Source organism: Macrosteles quadrilineatus, unplaced genomic scaffold, assembly GCF_028750875.1.
Source record: "Macrosteles quadrilineatus isolate MER2022 unplaced genomic scaffold, UCM_ALF_1.0 Scaffold_7__1_contigs__length_78375512, whole genome shotgun sequence".
Classification (NCBI taxonomy): domain Eukaryota; kingdom Metazoa; phylum Arthropoda; class Insecta; order Hemiptera; family Cicadellidae; genus Macrosteles; species Macrosteles quadrilineatus.
In genome coordinates, this window is record NW_026542600.1 from 15133617 (window position 1) to 15159462 (window position 25846).

At 35.9% G+C, this 25846-nt stretch overlaps 1 protein-coding gene and 1 long non-coding RNA gene across 2 annotated transcripts; one reads left to right on the forward strand and one right to left on the reverse strand.

The window, feature by feature from the left end:
* Window positions 1-3691: 3691 nt before the first annotated feature.
* LOC128998816 (loricrin-like) lies at window positions 3692-13657 on the reverse strand. Its single transcript, XM_054425172.1, has 2 exons — window positions 13472-13657; window positions 3692-3994 (listed from the first exon to the last, which is right to left on the reverse strand). Exons 1-2 carry the CDS (start codon window positions 13655-13657, stop codon window positions 3692-3694), a joined length of 489 nt encoding a protein of 162 aa, XP_054281147.1.
* A 4976-nt stretch (window positions 13658-18633) lies between these two features.
* LOC128998447 (uncharacterized) lies at window positions 18634-22251 on the forward strand. Its single transcript, XR_008491205.1, has 3 exons — window positions 18634-18709; window positions 20465-20554; window positions 22167-22251. It is a non-coding gene; the product is annotated as an uncharacterized LOC128998447 (long non-coding RNA).
* Window positions 22252-25846: the final 3595 nt, after the last annotated feature.

Consider the following 25846-nt stretch of genomic DNA (forward strand, 5'->3'; position numbering starts at 1 on the left):
CGCCCACTGCGGGATTTAGGAAAGGTGGACGACGTCGCACTTTTCAGCCCTGAAGATCTGGGGGTGGCCGTCATATTTCTGAAGAACAACAATGCTCCTGGTCCCGATGGGGTACCCGGTGAAGTCCTCAAGAAGGTTTAGACTACCAACCCATTGATCCTATTGAGCATGTACAACGCCTGCCTGGTCGAAGGGGTTTTCCCCTTGTGCTGGAAGACAGCTAGGCTTGTGCTTGTTGGGAAGGGCAAGTGGCACCAGATCTGCCATCCTCTTACAGACCTCTGTGTATGTTGGATACGGCTGGCAAAGTCCTCCTGGAATTGATCCGTTCCCGGCTGAATTCAGCCGTTGTCGCTGCGGGGGACCTCTCCCCTCGCCAGTATGGATTCAGGATGGGGCGATCAACGAATGATGCGATTGAGGAGGTGAAGCAAGCTGTGATGAGAGCTGAGGATTTTAACCACTACTCTCGTAGGGTTGTGCTGCTCGTAACGCTCGATGTGCGAAATGCATTTAATTCCGCGAGGTAGTGCGATATGCTGGACGCTCTGGAGAACACCTTCCACGTGTCGGCATACCTCATGCGCATCATAAAGGATTATCTCCGGTTCTGCCTCCTCACGTATGACACTACGGAGGGCCCGCGGACGATGAGTTTCACTTCTGGTGCTGCCCAAGGTTCAATACTCGGCCCAGACCTCTGGAATGTCGCTTATGAAGCCTTCTGAGGACTGAAATACCTTAGGAAACTATTTTGGTTGGGTACGCAGACGACGTTGCAGCTTTGATAGCTTTGATAGCGTTGAACTGGCTCAGCTAAAGCTAAACCGAGCTATGCTTACCATATACGCATGGATGGAAGACCACAGTCTCTCGCTTGTTTTGAGCAAAACCGAGATCGTGATTTTGACAAAAAACGAATTGACACCATCGTGCCGTTGAGGGTGGGAGCCGTCGAGGTTCAAACCGTTTGTTCTGCCAAGTATCTTGGGGTCATGGTAGACAGCAAGCTTAGCTGGCGAGATGAGATCTTCTGTACAGTGGGTTAGGCTGCTAGGGTGGTTTATTCTCTTAGCCGGTTGATGGCCAATGTCGGAGGGCCTCGGTCCACTCGTAGAAGGCTGTTAATGTCTTTGGTCCAGTCCGTACTCTTGTACGGTGTGGAGGTGTGGGCAGACGCACTAAATAAGGAGGCATGCAGGATGCGGCTCACCCGAGTGCAGCGTTAGGCAGCACTGAGGGTAGCATCTGCCTACCAAACAGTGTCCGAGCCCGCCGTCCTGGTGGTTGCTGGAGTCATCCCCGTCAAACTTTTGGCGGCAGAGAAAGACAATTTACTGGCGCCGTGGGGAGGACCAGGCATGAACAGAGAAACGCACCCGCACCTACCAGCTGTGGCAGGAGAGCTGGAAACTGGAGACTCGGTCGGGGACGCTGGGCAAGGCGACTGATACAGCAAGTCTAACCTTGGGTTAATCGGCGGTGCGGAGAGGTGAACTTCTACCTCACCCTATTTCTGACGGGCACGGCTTTTTCCGGTCGTATCTGTTTAGGATGGGCAAAGCCGTGTCACCCGATTGCATATACTACCCAGGCATTCTCGATGACGTGGAAAATACCTTTTTCCACTGCCAGCGTTGAGAAAGGCCCCGCCTGAAGGCTCAACAGTTAGCAGGGCTGCTGTCGGTGGACACGGTCATACCGATGATGACGGAGGGTGAGGACAATTGGACCTGTGTGTCACATTACATCCAGCGTATTCTCCGCGCCAATAAGCTTGACCTTGACCGGGATGTGGTGTAGATCATAAAGAATCTAAATGCCAGAAACTGTGCTAGCCCCGAGGGCTTAGGTCACATGTTGGCCTGACTTTAAGTAATGTGACAAACAATTCCAGGTCTGTGTCCAACAGAGTAGAGGGGCTTTTTTAGTGAGTAGTCTGATCATTTCAGGAGTCTCACACTACAGGCTAGGCTGGCTACCTGTGTGCGTAAAAGAATTTTCCCTCCTCTCTCTAAAAAAAATCTTAAAATATTGTAGCAATACTTTTTAAACAAAAGCAGGTCAAATTCTTTTTTAACTCTTATTTTTGGTGAATTTCCCATATAGGGAATTAACTACTACCGTAGTACTGTACTTTGTTTTGAGGTCCCTAGAGCCCAAAAACACCATCCGTTCGAATTCACTTAAATATATGTCCGTTAGCACGATAACTCGAGCAAATATTATCCGATTATGATGACATTTGGTACAAAAGTGTAAACCCACATATATTCAACCGAACCAGCATGATCGGACTATGGGAACGGTGGTTTATGGGAGAATAATTGGTGTTCCCATTTTGACCCTAAAAACATAAAATTTTGCAGTTTCATTCCAAACCATTTTGTAGAGCTCAAAAAAATTAATAATTTAGTATAGTGAAGCGTTCTTATGTGACGGAGAAAATAACAAAAATTGTAAATATAAAATTCTCATGTTATTCTTATGGAGAATAAGTTAACTGTTATTTGCTTGTTTATGAGCATATTTTGATCACATTTGGAAAATAAATTTATTTCATACTAAACTATTAAAAAAACTTTTTTACCGTCCCCGTTGCAGCAAACCTACTAATGCTATTAAAATAGGGAATAAATCTGAACTTTTTAAGGAGTTATTTATATTGTTTAAATCCAATCAGGGCAATGGAAATTCTGTAAGTCTGTAGGTTTGCTGTGGCGGGGGTATTATTTTTAATGTAACGGAATATATAATACAATATAATGTTAAATACCCCCGCCGCAGAAAACCTGCAGACTAAGCGAATTTCAACTTGTCTAATTACATTTTACTAAAATACTGTCCATAAATAATACATATTTATTCCCAATTTACATAACATTAGATTTAACGAGTGCTTAGTTTTGCTAATACGGGGAAGGTAAAAAATGTTTTTTTGGCCATACGTCAATAGTAAAGGATGAAATAAATAAATTTGCCTAATTTTTTAACATATATCCATAAACAGCATGTAAACTACAATAGTTTTCATTTTCTCCATAAGAATAACATGGGAATTTTAAATTACACTTTTTTTGAATTTTCTCCATGGCCGTTAGGCATACAACAGCGCTTCAATATACTAAATTATTTATTTTTCTAGGCTCTATAAAACTAAAATAATAATAATAAAAATAATTAAAATAATAATTAAAATAATTAATAATTAATTAATAGGACAAAGAAATTGATTTTTTATTTTTAGGTTTAAAAATGGGAAACTCCCATTATTACCCAAAAACCCCTGTTCCCATGGTCCAATTATGCTGGTTCGCGAACTCGTTCGAATACACGTAGGTTTACTCGTTTGTACCAAATTTAATCAAAATCGGATCATTTTTGCTCGAGTTATCGCGCTAACGGACACACACACACATATATAATATATGAATTTGAATAGATGGTGTTTTTGGCCTCTGGGGACCTAAAAACAAAAAAGTAAATTGGTCCCAGGTCTATGCCTTACCATGAGACCCTGGTAATAGCTTATTCTCTATGTTGGGAACTTGCTAAAACAGTTTACAAATAGTCAATTATCACTAATGTCCTTTCTATCTGGAATATAAAGTTTGTTAATTTTTTAACAGTTTTACTACGAAAACCAGACTGATGTTAAGGAATTATGAAAGTATGTTATAACATTCAACGTTCACGCCTTTGTTTTCATGCCTCGCGCCCGCCGCCCGTTGCCCGCAGACCCGCCACCCGCCACCTGCCGCCCGTTGCCCGCTGACCCGCCACCCGCCACCTGCCGCCCGTTGCCCGCTGACCCGCCACCCGCCACCTGCCGCCCGTTGCCCGCTGACCCGCCACCCGCCACCTGCCGCCCGTTGCCCGCTGACCCGCCACCCGCCACCTGCCGCCCGTTACCTGCCGCGACCAAGCGCCCCTCAACGGCGGGCGCCCCTTGGCACGTGCCTAGTGTGCCTCTTGGTTTGCCGCCACTGAATCCCTATTTATATTGTTAATTTAAACCTGGTTACTGTTATTTAGACAGTTTTAAAAACATTTCAATTGACTATCATTATTAGTGCTAACAAGTACGACGTGAATAATAAACATTCATTTAGAAGCCAGAAAAGAAACCAGAAATAAAGAAAGCAAAAAGAAAAATCATTTGTGTCCTAAATGAAAAATGGCTTTAATACAAAAAATAACGTTTTACTAAGTTGTAGAATATGCCTACGGTTATCTGTAAATATCAACCTATGCTCTTAAGATTTCCTTCTGACTCCTTGCGGGATGTCCCCATTATGTGACAGAAAACTGACAGTCTTTAAAACGTTGTTTTTAGGTGTGGTGTTTATGTACCAAATCTTATTGATTTATCTATTGCCGTTTTGAAAATATTAAGCCCATGCGGGACTTTATAAATACACCCTGTATATGTGACCGTGAGCGCGGTAACTCGGGCAACAACGCTGCGAGTTTGATGAGATTTGTTACAAACGTGTAAGCCTAAGTTTATTAGAACGAGTTCGTGAACCAGCATAATCGGACTATGGGAACGGGTGTGTCTGAATTGCGAACACCTCCAAAATGCTGGAGACTGAACATAAGTCGCCAAGATTGCGCACAAATATTCGGAATCGGGGAAAATGGATGAGTCACTGTTTCTTGTAATTTATGGAAGATTTAATACAATTGTTTTATATGTAATGTTTTAAGACTTGACTTGGCATGTACAAAAACGCAAAGAGTGGAAAAGTAAACGGATAAGCAAGAATTCATATGGGTGGGTTTCATCGATTTCCACTAGAGTGTGCAATTAATTGTGATATATTATATTTTTAAACGTGACAGAGTTTTTTTTTCATTTCAGGATTCTGAATCAACCACTTTCGCGATTTTGTGATTTTTGTGTTGAAATAAATATAATTTTCTAAGGAAGGGAATGTCAATGCCATGATTTCATTTTTTAAAGTTTAATTTTTTTAGTCTAGCAGCCGACGCTAATAATTTAAAGTCGTTTCATTGCTGTTTTAACTAACAGCTGGTTTCAAACTGTCATTGACGTTTTTATGTTACAAGTAGTTTACTTAAATATTGATCGTCGGTGTTTGCCCGCATACTGTTTCAATTTTAAATGTTGTTTTTTCCTACCGTAACGGATCTTCGTATTCAGGAAATCTGTAGATTTGATTTGAACTATACATCTCTAATACTTCTACCCTTGGGTAAAATCAAGATTTGTCTGAAATCAAATCTGTGTAAGTAGGCCTATAAGTTTATGCCATGAAAGTTATGTCATGTTTGTAGAATGTGTGTAGTCTATATCGATATACCAAAATTTCGAGGGTTATAAAAATGTGAACCGGTGTAGCAGGTCTCTAGAAAACACTGGGGAAAATCCCCTACAATATTTTGAGCTGATTTTATTGTTAGTGCAACTTCAGAGTATACTTTTTACAAATTACATTAACATTTTCAAAATCTGTTTAAAACTCAATGAGGCGTTCTGTTCACAAATTAACCCCTTCCAAATTAATTAAGTACATAGGCTAGATAACACTGATAAATTATGAATTATATTAATGTACGAATTATGGTAAAAAGATGAAACTGACTTTAGTAAATAACTAACTAAACTTTTCCTTGACTTTGTTAAACAAACGTATTTGGCTCAGGTATTCTTGGGAGGGATACCTAAAGTGGGGAAGTCTAAGCTATTTTACAAAAAAATACTTCCCGCTATAAATACAGTTGTACTCTACGAATTAATAGTCTGCAAATTACAGACGAATTCCATAAATCAATACTCTGAGAATAGTGGATACTATACTTAGGATTATGTTCTCTTGCAAACTTTTAAGTTATACGTATTAATATTCTGCGAACTACAGGTAGATTTAAATGTGTAACTTTCAAAACAATGGGCGACCGTTCATGGAATAACTGTACTACTTCAATGTCAATTTAGTTATTTAATATCAGCAGTGTGAAATCATGAAATAAAGTGAATGTGACACTGTTGCTTGCTTCTCTGTCAACGCAAACGTAAACAGTGTTGAGCCGAAGAAACTAACCAATATTTACTTTCTAAATTCTTTTTACGGGAAAGAGTCCTTCACCAATATCAAATCAGGAATATTCTCAATGCATTTATTTTACCATAAAATCCAGACAATTATATAAATGTATAAAAATTATATACGTCATTTATTGCTCAATGTTTACAATTTAAGAATTAGGAAATGTGAAAATATGTTTGTCAAGTGTGTACTGACTGTATTATGATGTTGAGTGGTTGAAGCATGCTCATATTAATACGAGTTGATTCCTTACTTAATTGTCACTATTACTATAAACATTTTATTTCATTTCCACGTGTTTCAAATACATTTTATACGTTGACGGAAAAAAACTATATGTAATTTATACATCATTTGATGTATAAAAATTAAGGGGAAATGTCTAGAGAAAGCACAATATCAAAGTGTTAATTTGTATTTATCTTAATATCCACAACATTTGCGTAATAATACCAAATCCTTCCCATTCTTGCGAGTTCAGTCGAGCGGTGGTAATATGGGACAGTCTCTACCCTTGTGAACAATAGCTGGCTCAAGTCACGAGCCCAAGCCCTACAGCAGGTATACCGGGGGAGATCTTGGCAGGGGGGACCTTTCCGGGGTGTGCATTTTGAAAACGATCGGGGCTAACGTATCCGGTTAACATCAATTCTAATTAGAAAATCTGGAAATTGTATATGATAAGTGAATATAATTATCTAATTAATACGCAAATTAAAAAATAACTCGTCATATCGACGAGTGCATGCTGCAACTGAAGTTGAGTGTCCGCGGCCGGAAACATCACCCCCCGGTCTCTGACGTCAATATGACGTAGGGGGGTGATGTTTCCGGGGGCGACTTTTCCGCGTCCCCAAAAATAGTTTTCCATTTTGTGGTCACATATTAATAAAATCCCGAGAACATGTGAGCCAGGTTGATCACTCAGAGTGGCGAGCCAGGCCGATTTTATTGTTTCTTATTGAATTATATGTTGTTAATTCGATTTTTGTTGTACTTTATTTGCTCTATTGGGCTGTATTGTCCCATGCCATATTTATCTTTCGGTCTGATTTATTTCAATACGTGTTTTTGCATTAAATAGTAACTGTTGTTGTTTGGAATATTTCCTAATTGTCTTATTAAATTACATTTAATCCTATTTTGCAATTTTTGTATTAACTTATAATTATTTCCATTTGTATTATTTTGTTATTTCGTAGCCTATTATTTGATTTGATTTTTTCTGGTACTTTATTTCCTGTATTGAATTGTCCCATATTGTATGTGTATATACTGTCTTAATTAATAACTTGTAATTTTTGGACAGATTTATTTTTATACGGATTTTTGTATTGAACTGTGTTTTTTTAATAATTTATACATTTCTTATTTAATCGCAATTTGTTTATTGTATTAGGCCTATCTAGCAATTTTTTAAACTAACATGACTTGTGATTTAAGAAGAATCTGTCTCTTAATATAAAAGTGGCTAGGTCAACAACTCTTCGTGAAGATCTAAAACTCGACATCTGCAAACAATCAAGAACTGTTGATGTTCTATGAGCATGGAACCTATTCATTCAAAATAGTGAGGTATTCTAGGAATCGAAACCTGACCGCAAAATCCAAAACCTTCCCTTCTAGAGCCTCCTCACCTCCACACTTAACCGGTAAATGGACTGACCGCAAAATGGAAGACACCGATAAGATTAAAGATATTTTATAAAAATGGAATCGTGTAAAACAAATACTAGGGTTTGAGCGACTACCGATCAAAAATATTAAATTACATTTAGTTCTGTTATTTTTAAGAGGGCTATGTGGCTATGATTATTTCTAAATCAATTATGACTATTTCACTATTGTTGGCAGTTTGCATCTTTTTCTCATACCAAGCTGACATCTAAGCAAGCAAAACCGAGACCTAATCAAATTTCAGCCAGTGAGCCAGTTGCAGTTCCAGTTCCACCTAAAACCAAACCCAATCCAGTCCAATTGTTCCCAAATCTTTTGGAGTTCGGAATAACATTTGCATTGAACATTTTCGGTTTTCGGTCAGCGTCGTTAACAGCGTGTTTACCTGATCCTAGAAATTCTAACTGCGAGAAAATGGAAAAGGTAAGTAAAGTTATTATCAAATAAATGTATATAGGCCTAACTTACATATTGTTCACATCATAGTTGATTACAATAATATAAGTGGTTTTTCAGCGTTAAAAAATGTCGGCCCATACTAGCACATTACGATGGTGATGGTGGCCATTCTAGGCGTCACGGCGAATGCGCGTATTAACTTACGCTCGTTGGCACTGGTAGGGCTAGCCAGAGCCTACTAAAGTAATAACTTACTTAAGTAGTTAATAGCTTACTTAAAATATTAAGGCCTTTTAAATTACTAGGCCTAGGCCTACTACTAATTTAGTCTTGCCTAGTTGGGCCTAGGTCTAACTTACTTTAATGGTAGGCCTACACTTAAGTGGTGGAATAGGCCTACTAGTTCAGCAGAGAACCTAATAGGCCTATACTATCGGTTGAATAACAATAAATAAGTTTATCGATGTATATCCGTTTCAACAATTTACAGGGTGTCCACCGACCGGGAAAACCGGGAATTATGCGTGAATTGTTGGAACCGGGAATTATGCGTGAATTTTGTCTCGACGTTCTGTACCCACGAGCACCTCAGCTTCCCACGAGCCTCAGTACAGAAGGCTTTGGAACAGTTCCTTAGATAATAGCTATTTGTGTAATAGCTTCACTGTATATCTTTATTGGACCTGGTTAGATAGCAGTTGCGAACTGTGCATTGTGATTACTGATTTTGTAAAGGTGTTTATTCTATACTGTTTGTTTACTTTTGACTTGAGCTTTGAGCTGCTTGAAAAGGTGTTTTATGATTATGAAAATTAAAGTGCTGTGAGTGTAATGAAGCTGATTTGTTAGGTATTGACAATTAAATGTTTTCCGTGCATGAATTATTGATGAAGTTTTAAATGTTCACTTAACCTATATTTTTGGGATTACTTAAGAGTGATTGTTAATTAGATTAGGTTGAGTTCTGTTTGTGTGTGAATTTATTTATTAGATTGCAGTTTTGGTAGGGGTAGGTCTAGGTTTTTTTTAAGTTAGTTGGGCCTTTCAGTTGAGTTTAGGTCTAAGTTTAAGTTATTGCCTTTGAAAAAGTTAAATTAATAACTTATCTACTTATAAGAGTAGGCCTAAGTTAGGCTCTAAATGTCAACTGGAATGTGTAAAATTCTACGCAAACATTATTATTATTATATTTTAATTTTTCAACTAACTTAAAATCTACCTAGACCTACCACTACCAAAACTGCAATCTAACAAATTCACACACAAACACATCTCAACCCAACCTATTAACAATCACTCTTTCTTGAGGAATCTGAAAAATATAGGTTAAGTGAACATTTAAAACTTCATAAATAATTCATGCACGCAAAACATTTATATAAAAAAAATCAGCTTTATTACACTCACAGCACTTTAATTTTCATAATCATAAAACACCTTTTCAAGCAGCTCAAAGCTCAAGTCAAAAGTAAACAAACAGTGAAACAGTAAAGAATAAACGCCTTAACAAAAATAACAATGCACAGTTCGCAACTAACTGTTGAAAGAAACAACTATCTAACCAGTCAAATAAAGATGTACAGTGAAGCTATTACACAAATAGCTGTTATCCTAGGAACTGTTCCAAGGCCTTCTGTGCATGTGGAAGCTGAGATGCTCGTGGGTACAGAACGTCGAGTTGAATATTGTATTTAACAGGAAATTTTTTGCCGCGATCGCGCATGACGACGATGACGTATCCGTGACCGCGGAAAACGACGATGACATTTCCGTGACCGTGGGAGACGACGATGACGTTCCCGTGACCGGGGGAGACGACAATGACGTTCCCGTGACCGTGGAAGACGGCGATGATATTTCCGTGACCGCCTGTGACGGCGATGGCGTTTCCGTGACTTCGGGAGACGAAGATGACGTTTCCGTGACCGCGTGAGACGATGATGATGTCCAAACGGCTACGGGATAGTGATTTTGCCGCGATCGCGCATGCGGACTATGACCATTGAAGACACCTCTACGTTTCCATGACCGCGGGTGACAAGACGATGTTACCGTGATCGCGGAAGATGACGATGACGTTTCTGTGACCGCGGGAGACGACGATGACGTTTTCGTGACCGTGGGAGACGATGACGACGTTTCCGTGACCGCGGGAGATGACGACGGCGTTTCCGTGACCGCGGGAGACGACGATGGCATTTCCGTGACCGCGGGAGACGATGACGACGTCTCCGTGACCGCGGGAGACGACGATGGCGTTTCCGTGATCGCGGAAGATGACGATGACGTTTCCTTGACCGCGGGAGACGACGATGACATTTCCGTGACCGCCGGAGACGACGATGGCGTTTCTGTGACCACGAGAGACGACGATGATATTTCCGTGACCGCGGAAGACGATGATGAGTTTTTCGTGACCGCGGGAGTAATATTTTTTCAACCCATAAGGGTTTATCTGTTTTTTTTTATATGTAATTAGAAAAATATTATTTTTTGAAGACCTAACAATTTAATCATTTTTACAATTTAATTGCATGAAGAAGCTACAACAATCTTTTTTTTAAGTACAACATAGTAGACAAATATTTATAATAGTTTAAATTTACTGATTTACTATACAATAACCATTCCCACAGCCCTTTGCAACATGTCCAATAGCCTATCTTATGTTATATCTTTGAATATTGATTGATTCAAAAGTCAAACGCTCTTAGTTTTAAAAGGAAAGCGGTCCAAACCCAAGGTTTTGTGTTTTCTGGGAATTGAAACCGTCCCTCCTGCATCGAAGTACGAGACAATCACTATGACGACAACACACCCAAAAATATAAAAATACATTATAAAAATATAAAATACACCTTTCAATCTCACAATCTTGTCGGAAACGAAATGTCATGGGAATTATCAAGAGGTTGAGTTATTTTGTGGATTACAAAGGTTGGACTGTATACTTGAAAAGTGATTCTTTATCTTGGACCTTGGTATAATTCGAACCACTAAGTCATGCCATTAGCTCATAGCAAATAAATTATATTTTGTGATTGGCGAGAATTGAATCTGAGACCTCAGGGCAAAAAGTGTTTGCTTACAAGACTAGCTGTTGGTATTATTCAAGGCAATTGATGATAAAGAGCATGTCAGTTTAATTATCTTACTTAGTGTACCATACTGTACATCTTCATATATCGGCATTCAGTTGTCTTTTTTACATTCTATTTTATTATAAAAAAAAAATAATAATGACTAATGTTTTGTCTAGAAAAACTCTATTCGGAAAGAAAAAAAAAAGGACGATGATGAGGATAAGCGAAAGCCACAATATGTTCCCAAAAAAGGGAAATTTTATCAGCACGATGACAGAACGATGGCTGAAGGGAGGTAAGTAAATTAAAACATTTTGTAGATAAATTTGAAGAAAACATAAAAAATTTCATGGACCTACTTTTTGTATGATGATACCGTCCTTGGACTACCCAGACCTCCCACCACCGCGCCCGGGACAACAGAATGGTATCGGAAAGGAACATGGAACATCCAAACTGCACTCGTCAAATTGTCGTTGTTATCACTGTCGTCTTCTGTCAAAACCTCAACGTCCTGTGTTTGTGTGTCGTTGTAGGGATTTAAAAATAAATGTTATTGAATTTTTTCCATAACTTAACTGAAATTTAACTCTTTCTTCCAAATTTTTTTAATTTAATAAATGGAAATAACAAGTAATGGTAAATGGTTACAATATTAGGTAATTGAATTATTGTTTAGTTTGACAGGTATATGTATTTTTTTATTACTCTATAAATAATTTATCATTAATTACATAACAATTTGTTATTTACAATAAAATAGGTACTTACAAAAATTTTATGTATTTACTATTAGCTATATAATTAATATGCCAACAGGAAGTTTGTCTTTTGAACTCCTCCGCCATTTCTTAACCGATTTTGACGATTTTCATCTCATTGAAAATTTGGAGCGTATTGCGTAGTTGTAATTTTTTTACATTACGTACAAACTTGGGCTCTGCCCCAGTGGCCTGTCCCAATGATATTGTTATTAAGAACAATTTGATTACTTATTATTTGTTCAATTGCTGTTAATATTTATTTTTGCAATTCAGTGTAAAGATTTACTGATTTGGTTTAAATTAAATATTTAGGCCTAATATTTAAATTTTTGTTTACATACATATTACAAATGAAAAACATTAGATAGCCTACACAATTTGATATAATTCACCAATTAAGAAAAATGAATTGACACAGTGCTGTTGTATTTCTTGAGCGATCCTTGAAAGAACCAAGTTTCAAACTATGGAAACATTGAAAAGTCATAGAATGCCACCAATTAGTAGAAATGGAGATAGTTTTTTTAAGGTTATTAGCCTAGGGGAGGGAGCTGGCGTAGTGGTTAGAGCGCGGGACTTCAGTCCCTGAGGTCCCGGGTTCGATCCCCGCCAAGTCACCAATGGATTTTATCTAAGTGATAATGCCGCAACCCCTAGGTCTAGCCTGAAGTAATGTGAAAAACAATTCCAGGCTCGTGTCTAGCGTCCTTAGGACAAAAAAAAAAAAAAAAAAGTTATTAGCCTATAATAAAGAATGCCCGTAAGATGATTCCTACAAACGGTGAACGAGAATATTAGCCAAAGGGCTACCATTTTTAGTAGGAAACCTCTACTGTATTAACTCTGTGATGATTGCAGCGGAAACTCCTCTTAGGCTAAGTGAAATTTGTAGAACCCGATTTAGTCCTTACTAAAAAATATGTTTTGTTTTCATCAAAGTCAAGTTGTTTTAGAAGTATATTACACACCCAAGAAACTTTTCCTTTTTTTATGAAACTTTCATAGAAGCGTTCAATTATTATTCATAGTTAAGGGAAACAAAAAAATCATCTGAACAACATCAGGCCTTTTAACTCTGCATTTTCTCAGGTTGACGTTATTACAACAACTAAGCCTTGTGGCAGACAGGTTATGCTGGAATTCAGGTAGTTCTTTAGTAATAATGGGAAAAAATTATATCGTTATTTAAGTAAAAAAATAAATAATTATTTTTAAAGATATACTGGCAACAATGACGAATATAATCATGAACAATTTATAATTCAGCTGAGTGGAAAATATTTGTAGAAAACACTTAATAAACAAAATATATCAGCCTTTGAAAAATTATAAAATAATGAGTATTTAAAATTAGTTACATAATCTTTGAGTTGACGTTTAACTCATTGGAAATTGTGACTGTTATTTGTTTTTAAATAACTCCTGAAAAAAGAAAAATTTGAAATTTTCTTGCTACTGCTGTGATCACTGTTACCCTAAATGGTACTTGGCCTCCCAACAGACTGCCTTCATACATCTCTGCATCTTGCATCCTTCTTCTTCCCAGATTTCTTATCGGTCTACCATAGGGTCTTCTTCCTTCTGGGTTGTTCTCCATCTCCAGTACTGTCTTTCGTAAAGAGATGTCTTCTTTTCTTGTGATATATCCTGCCCATCTCATACTTCTACGACTTACCTCAGTGACTCATAGTAATATTCATATTTAATAAAACCAACAAAAATGCCATTTTAAAGTACAAAATAAATTGTACTTAACAACAAATATTTTAATCAAAAGGGGGGAATCTAAACTAGGCCTACAAATATCAATAATCAATTTGATTTTGTTACTACACCTTGTGTCAAGGATTCCACAGTATAAAACTTAAACCATTTATACTTTTGGTCGCCAAGTCCACGGCAATAATTTCAACAGCACAGCTATTTTCAATACCTATCAAACTGTCTCTCCCGGCCACCTTTCTCTGCCTATCAGCTCAGCCACCTTGGTATCAGATCAGAATTATTTTGGATAGTGGAAACAAATCGTGTTTAGAAAAAAAATGCTTTTTTTTTTTGCTGCTAGGATTCAGGGTGGGAAGAAAACCGATTTGCAATTGATCTGAGCTGCTGCGCAAAAGACAGCATCCAATGCAGCTATCCATCCAACTGATTAAGACAATCTAAAAATAGTATTTTTAATTTAAAAAGGGTTTAACTTGTGTTTTGTTTAAAGACATTGTCTCGCTCTGTGATAACTTTGTTTTTCTTACTTAACTTTTCACGTTTTTCAGTGAAGTGGAAGAAAAGGAAGTTGAGAGTAACACAGATGCAGAGGAGCCAGTGGCCGAAGCTGCAGGACCCAAGAAGGCGGGGGGAAAGGTGTGGACAAAGAAAGATGAAAAGTGGGAGCACGACTTGTACGACGAGGACGATCAAAAACCAAAGTCCACACAGGAGCTAATTGACAAATATGGATATGACATCAGAAACGAGGAGGCACCACCAAAGGCTCGGCGTTGTCAGAGTTACGGGTATGTCGCTAAACTAAATGTAAATCCTGTGAAATGGGCTATAGGATAAAATATTGTTCTGTCATATTTTAAACATTTACAATGTAGTTGTGCCGACAAGTTTTTTGAGTGTTTTTTGTTTTTTTTTTTGTCATTATGTACATATATATTATGGTATACTTTGTAATTACACTTTATTTGTATAAATCCCACAGTAGCCTACAGACCTGCGTCCAATTTCACTGTAGCATAATGTAAAATTTCGTAACACATCTGCTTACTTTGTGAGACACATTGTCATAATGCCTAATTAAGTTACACACGATCTTTGATCAAACTTCTTTGTTAAATATTGTAAACTTTAACTAAGAAAGAATAATTATTCTTTGGTCCAGTGTGTATAAGTAGGTTAGGAAGGTACCATAAAGCTGGGAAAATTTGTAATTCGTTGAATATGTTGTGAATCAAAATGTTTAAAAATTGTATGTTATTGTATATATTGTATGTTTAAATATTAAAATTGACTCGTGGATAGTATTTTTTTCATATTGATATGTTCTGTACACAGACGGGGGCCAAACAAATACACAGCTCCTCAACGAACTGTGTTAAAAAACAAACAAGAAGAGAATCCTGACCTTGGCAGTCGTGGACGTAATAGGGACAAGCAAGAACACACTAATTCCGATCCTCCTAAATTGGTAAGATTAAACACATTAAACAGTAATCCATTCTAGGGATGAAAACTACCAACTACACCAACATAACAATTGATTGTATCAGCCAAGTAATTGCAGTGCTCGCTTTCAAATCCGAAGGTGCTGGTTCGGTCAAAAATGTGTTTGATTCTTGATGTAAAATTTTATTTGGCTATTGATTAAAGATGCTTACTAGAAACAGATCAACATGAAATATTAACAGGGCCAGAGTTTTGGACAATTAGTGCATATTTAATTAAATTGGGATTTTGTATTTTGTTAGAAAAGTTACGTATCATGTTAAATTTTCTCCGTGCTTATTAATATTACATATAATTATTAATGTTAATGTATACAAATATTATTGAAATAAATCATTTACACAGTAGTACAATCATGCTCTAAAATATACCTGAAAAGAGTGATCTTTTCCCGTGTGAATTTCACCTATGGCTCTGAGCAATACTAGACCTGCAGGGACAAGACTCCATTTTGATACAGCCGTGAGGATAAGAGTTGTCTCAGGATATTTTGAAAGGGTCAGTAAACCAATGATTTGAGACTTCAGTGGGATAAACCATTCTCTATTTTTGGCAGAGGTGGAATATACAATCGGTGGTTGATGCGGGGTTGGTTAGGGGAGGGACTGAAGCATTCTAGCCTGTTGTGCCAGTGTTGGTCATTCTGAAATATGAAGCGTTCATAAGCTGTAGCTGTGTGGAATTGTTTGATCATTTTTTTTTTATATGTTCATTTATATCTTTATCAGCTTAAACAATACATAAAAACATGTTTGTTCCTAGGACCAACAAAGACATGAGTCTCCCAGGGCAAAGTCTAAATCCCCTGCTCCTCGGAAGTCCACAAGCGAAGGTGGAGATAGAGACAGATCCAAGGGGGAGGAAAAGAGGATGGAGAGAGGGAGAGTAGTCAAAGACTCGCCACCTTCTAATAGCATCCCACCTCAGCCAGTGTAAGTTGTAGATCATATAACTGAAGATCCCATACTTGATTCTGTACTGTGTTTATATTTCTAGTCCTGTATAAATAATGGTTTGAGAAAATCAATGTCATTATTTTTTAAAGAATATTGAAACATGTGTATTGTTGGTAAAAGTTAAGTCCTTTAGCACGAATACATTTTTATGCTCAAAACTAGGTTTAACACTCCCTATCTGTGATTATCATAGATTTAGATTGATTATAAATGATTGTATCCTTGTATCCGCAGAGTCCTGCTCCTGTGAAATGGGCTATAGGATAAAATATTGTCATATCATATTTTAAACTTTAAAATGTAGTTGTGCCGACAAGTTTTTGGAGTGTTTTTTGTTTTGTTTTGTAACAATGTACCTATATATTATGGTATACTTTGTAATTACACTTTATTAATATAAATGCCACAGTAGCCTACAGACTGTAGCATAATGTAAATTTACCTAACACATAGGCTTACTTTGTGAGACACATGTCATAATGCCTAATTAAGTTACACACGATCTTTGATCAAACTTCTTTGTTAAATATTGTAAACTTTAACTAAGAAAGAATAATTATGCTTTGGTCCAGTGTGTATAAATAGGTTAGGTAGGTACCATAAAGCTGGGAAAATTTGTAATTAGTTGAATATGTTGTGAATCAAAATGTTTAAGAATTGTATGTTATTGTATATATTGTATGTTTAAATATTAAAATTGACTCGTGGATAGTATTTTTTTTCATATTGATATGTTCTGTACACAGACGGGGGCCAAACAAATACACAGCTCCTCAACGAACTGTGTTAAAAAACAAACAAGAAGAGAATCCTGACCTTGGCAGTCGTGGACGTAATAGGGACAAGCAACAACATACTCCCTCCGATCCTCCTAAAATGGTAAGATTAAACACATTAAACAGTAATCCATTCTAGGGATGAAAACTACCAACTACACCAACATAACAATTGATTGTATCAGCCAAGTAATTGCAGTGCTCGCTTTCAAATCCGAAGGTGCTGGTTCGGTCAAAAATGTGTTTGATTCTTGATGTAAAATTTTATTTGGCTATTGATTAAAGATGCTTACTAGAAACAGATCAACATGAAATATTAACAGGGCCAGAGTTTTGGACAATTAGTGCATATTTAATTAAATTGGGATTTTGTATTTTGTTAGAAAAGTTACGTATCATGTTAAATTTTCTCCGTGCTTATTAATATTACATATAATTATTAATGTTAATGTATACAAATATTATTGAAATAAATCATTTACACAGTAGTACAATCATGCTATAAAATATACCTGAAAAGAGTGATCTTTTCCCGTGTGAATTTCACATATGGCTCTGAGCAATACTAGACCTGCAGGGACAAGACTCCATTTTGATACAGCCGTGAGGATAAGAGTTGTCTCAGGATATTTTGAAAGGGTCAGTAAACCAATGATTTGAGACTTCAGTGGGATAAACCATTCTCTATTTTTGGCAGAGGTGGAATATACAATCGGTGGTTGATGCGGGGTTGGTTAGGGGAGGGACTGAAGCATTCTAGCCTGTTGTGCCAGTGTTGGTCATTCTGAAATATGAAGCGTTCATAAGCTGTAGCTGTGTGGAATTGTTTGATCATTTTTTTTTATATGTTCATTTATATCTTTATCAGCTTAAACAATACATCAAAACATGTTTGTTCCTAGGACCAACAAAGACATGAGTCTCCCAGGGCGAAGTCTAAATCCCCTGCTCCTCGGAAGTCCACAAGCGAAGGTGGAGATAGAGACAGATCCAAGGGGGAGGAAAAGAGGATGGAGAGAGGGAGAGTAGTCAAAGACTCGCCACCTTCTAATAGCATCCCACCTCAGCCAGTGTAAGTTGTAGATCATATAACTGAAGATCCCATACTTGATTCTGTACTGTGTTTATATTTCTAGTCCTGTATAAATAATGGTTTGAGAAAATCAATGTCATTATTCTTTAAAGAATATTGAAACATGTGTATTGTTGGTAAAAGTTAAGTCCTTTAGCACGAATACATTTTTATGCTCAAAACTAGGTTTAACACTCCCTATCTGCGATTATCATAGATTTAGATTGATTATAAATTATTGTATCCTTGTATCCGCAGAGTCCTGCTCCTGTGAAATGGGCTATAGGATAAAATATTGTCATATCATATTTTAAACTTTAAAATGTAGTTGTGCCGACAAGTTTTTGGAGTGTTTTTTGTTTTGTTTTGTAACAATGTACATATATATTTTGGTATACTTTGTAATTACACTTTATTAATATAAATGCCACAGTAGCCTACAGACTGTAGCATAATGTAAATTTACGTAACATATAGGCTGATTGTAAGTGTTTGTATCCGCAGAGTCGCTGAGAAGGTCCCCGGTGTTGTTGGCACTTCTGGGGCGAGAGTGGTGGGGAGAGGAAGGGGATTTATAGGCAAAGGCAAGCAAAGACCAACCATGGAGTTTTTTACAGCATCCCGAGGCCGAGGACCTCTTCCTCCCGCATTTAAGAAAAAACCACTCAACAATCAAAGTAAGCTTTTGCAGAAATCCACAGTCTGCATTAACTGTTTAAGTTTGCCTCGTTTTGCTGTATGCAATTTTTGTTTTGATTTTACAAACTACAGATCGACGGGATTTTATTTTTATTTGAAATGGAATTTTTCTTACGCGATATAACAAAAAACTCTAAACTTGCTTTAAAAATGTTGAGTAGGCTAGTTAAAAAATAAAAAAAATCTTGCAAATGACAATGTGACAAACACAATCCATTTTAGTTTTTTTTCACTGTTTTACTTCATCATATAATTGTATTCCACAATCAGGGATATTAGCGGCAAAATCACTGACAGGTGGAACTAATCTTGTTCTGAGAAAATCCTGAATTAAAAGTATTTTAGTCCAAAGAGCTAGTATATATTTTTTTAATTCCCTGACATATCAGGACCCGTCCGACTCTAACAAATATATTACACCATGGTAAACTGGGTTAAAATGAATTAAGACCGATTCCAATGGGAATATGTGGGCACAACACATTTTGTAATAAACAACTAGGACTACAGTGGGCTATAAGTTTTTCAGTCAAACAGCAAGGAATACATTAGACACACCAAACAACATTATGTGTCAAAACACTTTTTCCTTTAAAATAACCATATTTCCGTGGGTGATTTCTGTGTAAATATCCATAGTTTTATCGTACACTGCAACGAGCCTCCTTGTCACTTACTGGCATCATTTGTGAACAGAATGACACTATTTGCAGCTCTGTAGCTAACATGTACGCTTTGCTGTATGTTTAAAAAAATAAAAACTAATGAATCGTTTGCGAGATAAGTGTTACAATTTATGATTTTAAGAAGAAAAATATCCGATGCCAACATTCATTGCGAGATGAATATATGGGTTATTATGAAGTGTACAAATGACCATGAAATCCTTTTTCCTTCGTTGCCTCTGTGAAAAGTCTGGGTATCCACCAAAAACACAATTTCTTCCAAAAAGAATGTTTTCACACCCATTTTTATCAGGCCAACTCTCTAGCCTATTTCTGCACTTTCCCTGCTATCATTGTATCAGGGTCATAAACTTCAGTCATCTAACTATGAATGTCGGCATTGAATATGTTTCTTGTTATAAAAAAATTCATCACTAACCTTATCTTGCACGTGACAAGAGATTTGATGTACATGTCCGCAACAGAGCTGCAAAAAGTGTCATTCTGTTCACAAATTATGCCAGTAAGTAGCGAGGAACCTTGTTGCGGCGTACAATCAAACTACGGTTTTGAACGCAAAAACGGCTCTTACTAAAAAAAAACTGTCTTCATAGATTACAAATATAATCAGAGTTTAAAAATATACATTACTTCCTCAACATAATCTCACAAAGCTGAAGTAAGTTTTGAACAGCAATGGATGGACCAGATATACGAGTAACTTCTCATCCAGTCAGTGCTTTTAGTTTGTCAGAACTCTTTTATAATAGTGGGTTTGAGATTAGCGTTAATGCACAAGTAATAAACAATAATAAAATAATCTGTACCATGACTACTTGGAGATTACTTATATTATTCCGGTGCCTTTATCACACATAATCGTTGTTTTTGTATCTGTTTTCATTCCAACAATATTAGGAGAAACAATTAGTTTTGCCATTACATCGATTTATGATTATGTTAGGAATTTGTTTACATTGTCTTTGAATTGTTTGCCAGTTATGACCTTTCCAGTGGAAATGCTATGATAAACAAACATTAACTTAGAAATATCTGTGTGCTTGACAGTCGATGACAGTTTAAAGCATGCCGCTGAAATGTTGGAACAGGACTTCAGCCATAATACAAACAATATAGTCGAGGAAATCATCATACCAAGTAAGTAATTTACATTTGTGTCATGAAAGCTTGGTTTGTTAATTTTTAAGTGTTAGATTTCCTTGTTCAAATCAAGGGTGAAAAAGACCTTCGAATGTTGTGTTTTAAGTAAGGGTCATTTTTGCGTATAGCCCCTTAGTTCGCATGTAAGTTGCAACGGGGCTTTTCAATGCTTACTGGCATCATTTGTGAACAGAAGACGTGTACGCTTTGCTAGAGACCTGCAAATGGTGTCATTCTGTTCTCACATGTAAGTGGCGAGGAGCCTAGTTTCAGCGCACGTACGTGAACTATGGAGCTATACACATAAATGGCCCTTACTTAAAAAGACCCTGCTTAGCGTAAACGAAACTGCTTCCTTGTTGTTTACTTAAAAAATCTAGTAATCATTCAGCTTCTAAAATATTGGTTGAGTTAATATTTTGATTAGAAGTGATTTTTTAATTTCAAGTTTTGATTAGAAGTTTTATATTCAGACATTGGTCATGAAATGTGTAACATGTTGATATTTGTTTGGCATAGTCAAAACATAGCATAGGGCATAGGCATAGTTGATTTTATCCTGGTATTCTTGTTAGGATAACTTCTTAATGGCCTATCCAACCCAAAAAAGAAAGAGAAATTTGACCTTACAGAGCATATTATTAATGAATGTTGCCTTACAGTTTTCTGCTTGAGAATTGGGTAAAATAGTGGTGAAGCAGAACTTCAGCCAGTTATTGCCTTGAAGCTCAACCAAGCCATCCTAAATTTAGAATAGATTAGTGAAATAAGAAAATTCCATTTAAGATTGAAGTTTACACCTATTGCAATTTTGGTTTATGCTACATAAACTGATTTTTAAATATCCTAATTAACCTAATTTTCTAATTATTAGCTCATTGCTTTAATGTGTTTACTAGTATTTACTAGTATATGCGTTTAGTGCAGTTACTAGTATATGCTCTGAAGCAGTGTTCCCCAACCAGTGTGCCGGTAGGCCTCTGTAGGTGTGCCGCGAAATTTTAAGTAGTTTAACAATTTTTGATCAAGAAAGAAACTTTTAATGAGAAAACGTCGAGCACAAATTTCCTACTAGAACTGAAACCAGGGTTTATTAAATATTTCTCACTCATTATTGGTAAATTCATAAAAAAATTTTATCAAGCTCAATGTTTTTTTATAATTTAAAACTTTCCACATAATGAACACTAAATAATGTACACATGTTAGATAACAAATGTGAGTTTTATATTTTTTACCTTGGTAAATCCACTTTTATATTATATACATATATATATATATACTAGTAAAAAATAAAAAAATAGGTTTTACGGAGTAAGATGTAATTGTAAAAAGAGTTTTTTATGCACTTACTAAATGTAATTTTTACCAACGATATTTTGTATACAAGTGTGCCGTGACTACAAACTTGTTCTAGTTAGTGTGCCCTGAACGGAAAAAGGTTGGGAAACACTGCTCTGGAGAATATCTCAGCTTCTAATCTCCTAAGTTCTAAATATTACAGTGTGTTACTAAACAAAATCTGATGTATATTTTAGTTTATTTTGACAAAATGAATGATTAAAGCATAGCATATAAAGTTATTCATTGTACGGTTGTGTGTCTGCAGGCAGTGAGAGGAAGGACGGTGGTGTTCGTTCTAAACGCTACTCCACTCAACACAGTCCGCCTATGAAGAGTTATCCACAAACACAGTGATTTTTATCTTAAGAAAATTAAATTACAGCTTTTTTTGTGTCACTGTAAGATGTTTTAATTTCTTTAAGTTGTTACAAAACATTGTATCTATTCATTTAGAATTATTTAAGGAGGTTCATTTTATGTTGAAGATTTTGTACTGTTAAAAGATTTTTTTTTTCAATATTTATGGAATAGAATCAGAAGCCTCATTCTTACGTAATGCAATTTAATGTATTTAGCCAGATTTTCATTGAGGTTATTTGCCTCCAGGTTTGCTAAATAGTGTTGAATATATGTGTAAAAAAAAGATGCGTTTTCTGTTATTATATTGTCCACATTATTTGTAATTTTAGCTCATATTGAAATAAATATGAAGTAATATATAACAAGATTTATTTATATAATCCTAAATAATATTCAAACCTTATATAGTGTTCTGTGAATCTTTCTTTTAAATCCCAATCAATCGAGAAGTTATGATTTAGAATAACATTAAATTCTCTAGAACCTTTCAGCAAAGCTAATCTGGTTTAACTTAGCCTACTCCTCTTCATTTTGAATACGCCAAAACTTCATTGAGTAGTCATTTATTCAGTGTTTAAACAATACATTATTGTAATTGACATCGTCATTATTATTGTAAAAGATATAAGATGCAATACTTATATAATTAATAAAATTAGACATGAAAAGTCCAAAATATAGGCTGCCCTTAGTAAAACATTTAACAAATTTTAAATAATTTTAAAATAGGCAAACTTAACAAACTTAAATTATGAATGACAGTGGGTCTTTCTTAAAAAAGGCTAATGGTTATCACAGGTGTAACAATGAACATAGGGGAACAAAATTTCTAACATTATCACAGATGGAATATGGTAAAAAATCATATCAAAATAAGTGAACATGAAATATATGAAAATTAATTACAGTAATGCAAAATCTTATGGTAAAATAATAGCCTAACTTAAAAACATTTAAAATTAGCATAAAATGAGATCACATTCGAAAAATTTCTCAATTTTGTAAAATGGGTGAGATGAAAGCCACATATTTAATTTTCTTTTAAATACACTTAACGGCAAGGACTTGACTTGAGGATGAAGCTTATTAAATAATTTAATACCTAAAATAAAATGACTGTTTGCAGTTTTCTGTAGTCTACAGTGAGGTACATCAACTAGACCCCTATTCCTTGTGTTATAACCATGAATATCTTGGCGCAAATCATACTTTTTCCTTTATCTTAACATTAAGCAGACAATGCAGGATAAAAACATTAATGCCAGTTAAAATGCCAGTGCCCACAAACAAAAGTTTACAATGTGCTCTTCGGCGAGATCTAGTTATGATTCTCACAGCCTTCTTTTGAATTAACAATATATTACAGTATTAACATGAGTGACAATTTTTTACGGGTCCCCCTGCAAACTTATTTTTTCGGCACCCCCTCTCATGAGTTATTTTCAGACCAAGATTGATACAACATAATCAAACGCCCTACCCCTCCCCCCAGAGTTATTTAGGACCACCGATACAATTATCAAACAGATTAATCATAAAAAGAGTGGTAAATAAATTATGAAAAAATATCAAATTAAAATATTAAACTATGAGTTATGTTCCATAAAAGGGTGTGTTAAGTGTTTTAGTTGTGGTTTGATGAGAGTGTTACATCACTACATTATAATATCAATATTAGTGTTTGTAGATAGGTTTGAAATCAAATAAAAAAACCTTATTTTCCATCCGTCTATCAGAATGTTTATATCAAGGAGGTTAAAAATTTTAAATTTAATTTATCACACATAGTATTAATTTTTATTACCCTGATAATTAGACTAATTCGTTAATTACAAGGCAAAAATGTGGTTTGAATTCCCCAACCCTCTTAGTTGCCTTTTGCTGTATTAATTGGCTATTAATTAGCATCTGTGTCTAAGGTATATGTCTGCCTTAGTCCCGTTCAAAACTAAAAGGTTGGTCCAGTCATCCTACACTCATCTCCATTAAGTCTTGGCTTAAAATACCTATATTGGTATGGTCCTCATTTCAAAGTAAAGTATTAAAGCCAATCAATCAATTATTTAAAATCGGAATGCCACTATGTGCGTATTTTAACCCAAATACGAGTGAAGGATGAGAAAGTATTAATTTATTAGGTTAGTTTAATCTTTGGTTATAATTAACTCATACAATAAAACCTGGTTAGTTTAATAGATTGACATACTTTTATCACAGGCTAAAATAGCCTATTGCACTTTTTTTATTTTATCTTTGTATGGATTTCAAGCGTCTTATTATGTTGTAAGCGTTTATCTTACAACAAATGTCTTTGATTGGTTAATTGTGAGGTAAAATAAGATATGGGCTAACAAACACAGTCAGTAGAGTAGCAGTATATTGTATTTAACAAAATAAAATCAACATTAGGACAAAACTAAAATGAAAAATAATACAATATTAAAAGCCCCAGCCAACGTTCATGACTCCATGCTCCGAAGTAACAAAATGTTGGCGGACGACATAAGCAGTGTACGAAATCACCGAAATCACTCGTCTCACGGGCCTCTCTGCTCACCAGTTTGCGGGCCCCCCCGCATTGCGGGCCCTACGGACCCCTCTGTTACGCCACTGACATGGGTACTATTTCCCCATAACAAAACACCATAACTTAAAATTGAGTGAAAAAAGCATAATACACAGACTTTAAGTAATTCTGAGGCAGACTAGAGCTAAGACATTTAAGAAGATAAATAAACCTAGACAACTTACCACTAATGAAATCAATGTGTTGAGACCAGGTCAAACAGTGTTGTCAATCACTAAACCTAAAATTTTTATATCATTTGGTTCATTGTAATCCTCGACTCTATTTCTAGTCTGACAGAGTAAGTGTTGAGTTATATTCTCATTAATAATCAAACTATTAGTACTAAACCATTGCTTGGCTTCTAAAATAGTATTTTTGGCAACATTAGACAAGCCATTTGTATCATTGCTTATCCTAAGAAAGGTTGTGTCGTCTGCTAACATTGTAGTTGAAGAAAGGGACACATTGGCAGGTAGGTCATTAATTGATAAAAGGAATAATAAAGGCCCCAAGTTAGAACCCTGTGGTACTCCCATTATTACATCCAGACATCTTGAACAATCACCCTTCAACTCAACAAACTGAGATCTTCCATGCAAGTATGATTCAAAAAACTTTAAACACAAACCTTTAACGCCGTAAAAATTTAATTTATCTAATAACACTGAGTGATCTACAAGATCGAATGCTTTGCTCAAATCACAAGCAGTAATCTGAGCAAAGCTCCCGTCTTCAAATGCTTTAATGATTTTGAACAACATCGACTCAATTGCATCTATTGTGGATAACTTTTTACGAAAACCAAATTGAGTCTAAGAATATTATTTCTTGCTAGGAAGAAACACATTTGGTTATAGATAATACGCTCCATAATTTTACCAAACAAAGGAACTAATGATAGAGGCCTGTAATTACATAACCTCAGATTTCTTGCCTTTTTTGAACACTGGAACTACCCGTGAAATCTTTTGGGATTCAGGAAAAACTCAATCGTTTAAGCAAACATTTACACAGTG

Coding starts and splice junctions, on each gene's coding strand:
- LOC128998816 (XM_054425172.1), bottom strand. CDS start 13,657: ATGAGATGGGCAGGATATATCACAAGAAAAGAAGACATCTCTTTACGA. Junction 3,995..13,471: donor GAGGCCAAGTACCATTTAGG/GTAACAGTGATC, acceptor CAATATAAATAG/GGATTCAGTGGCGGCAAACC.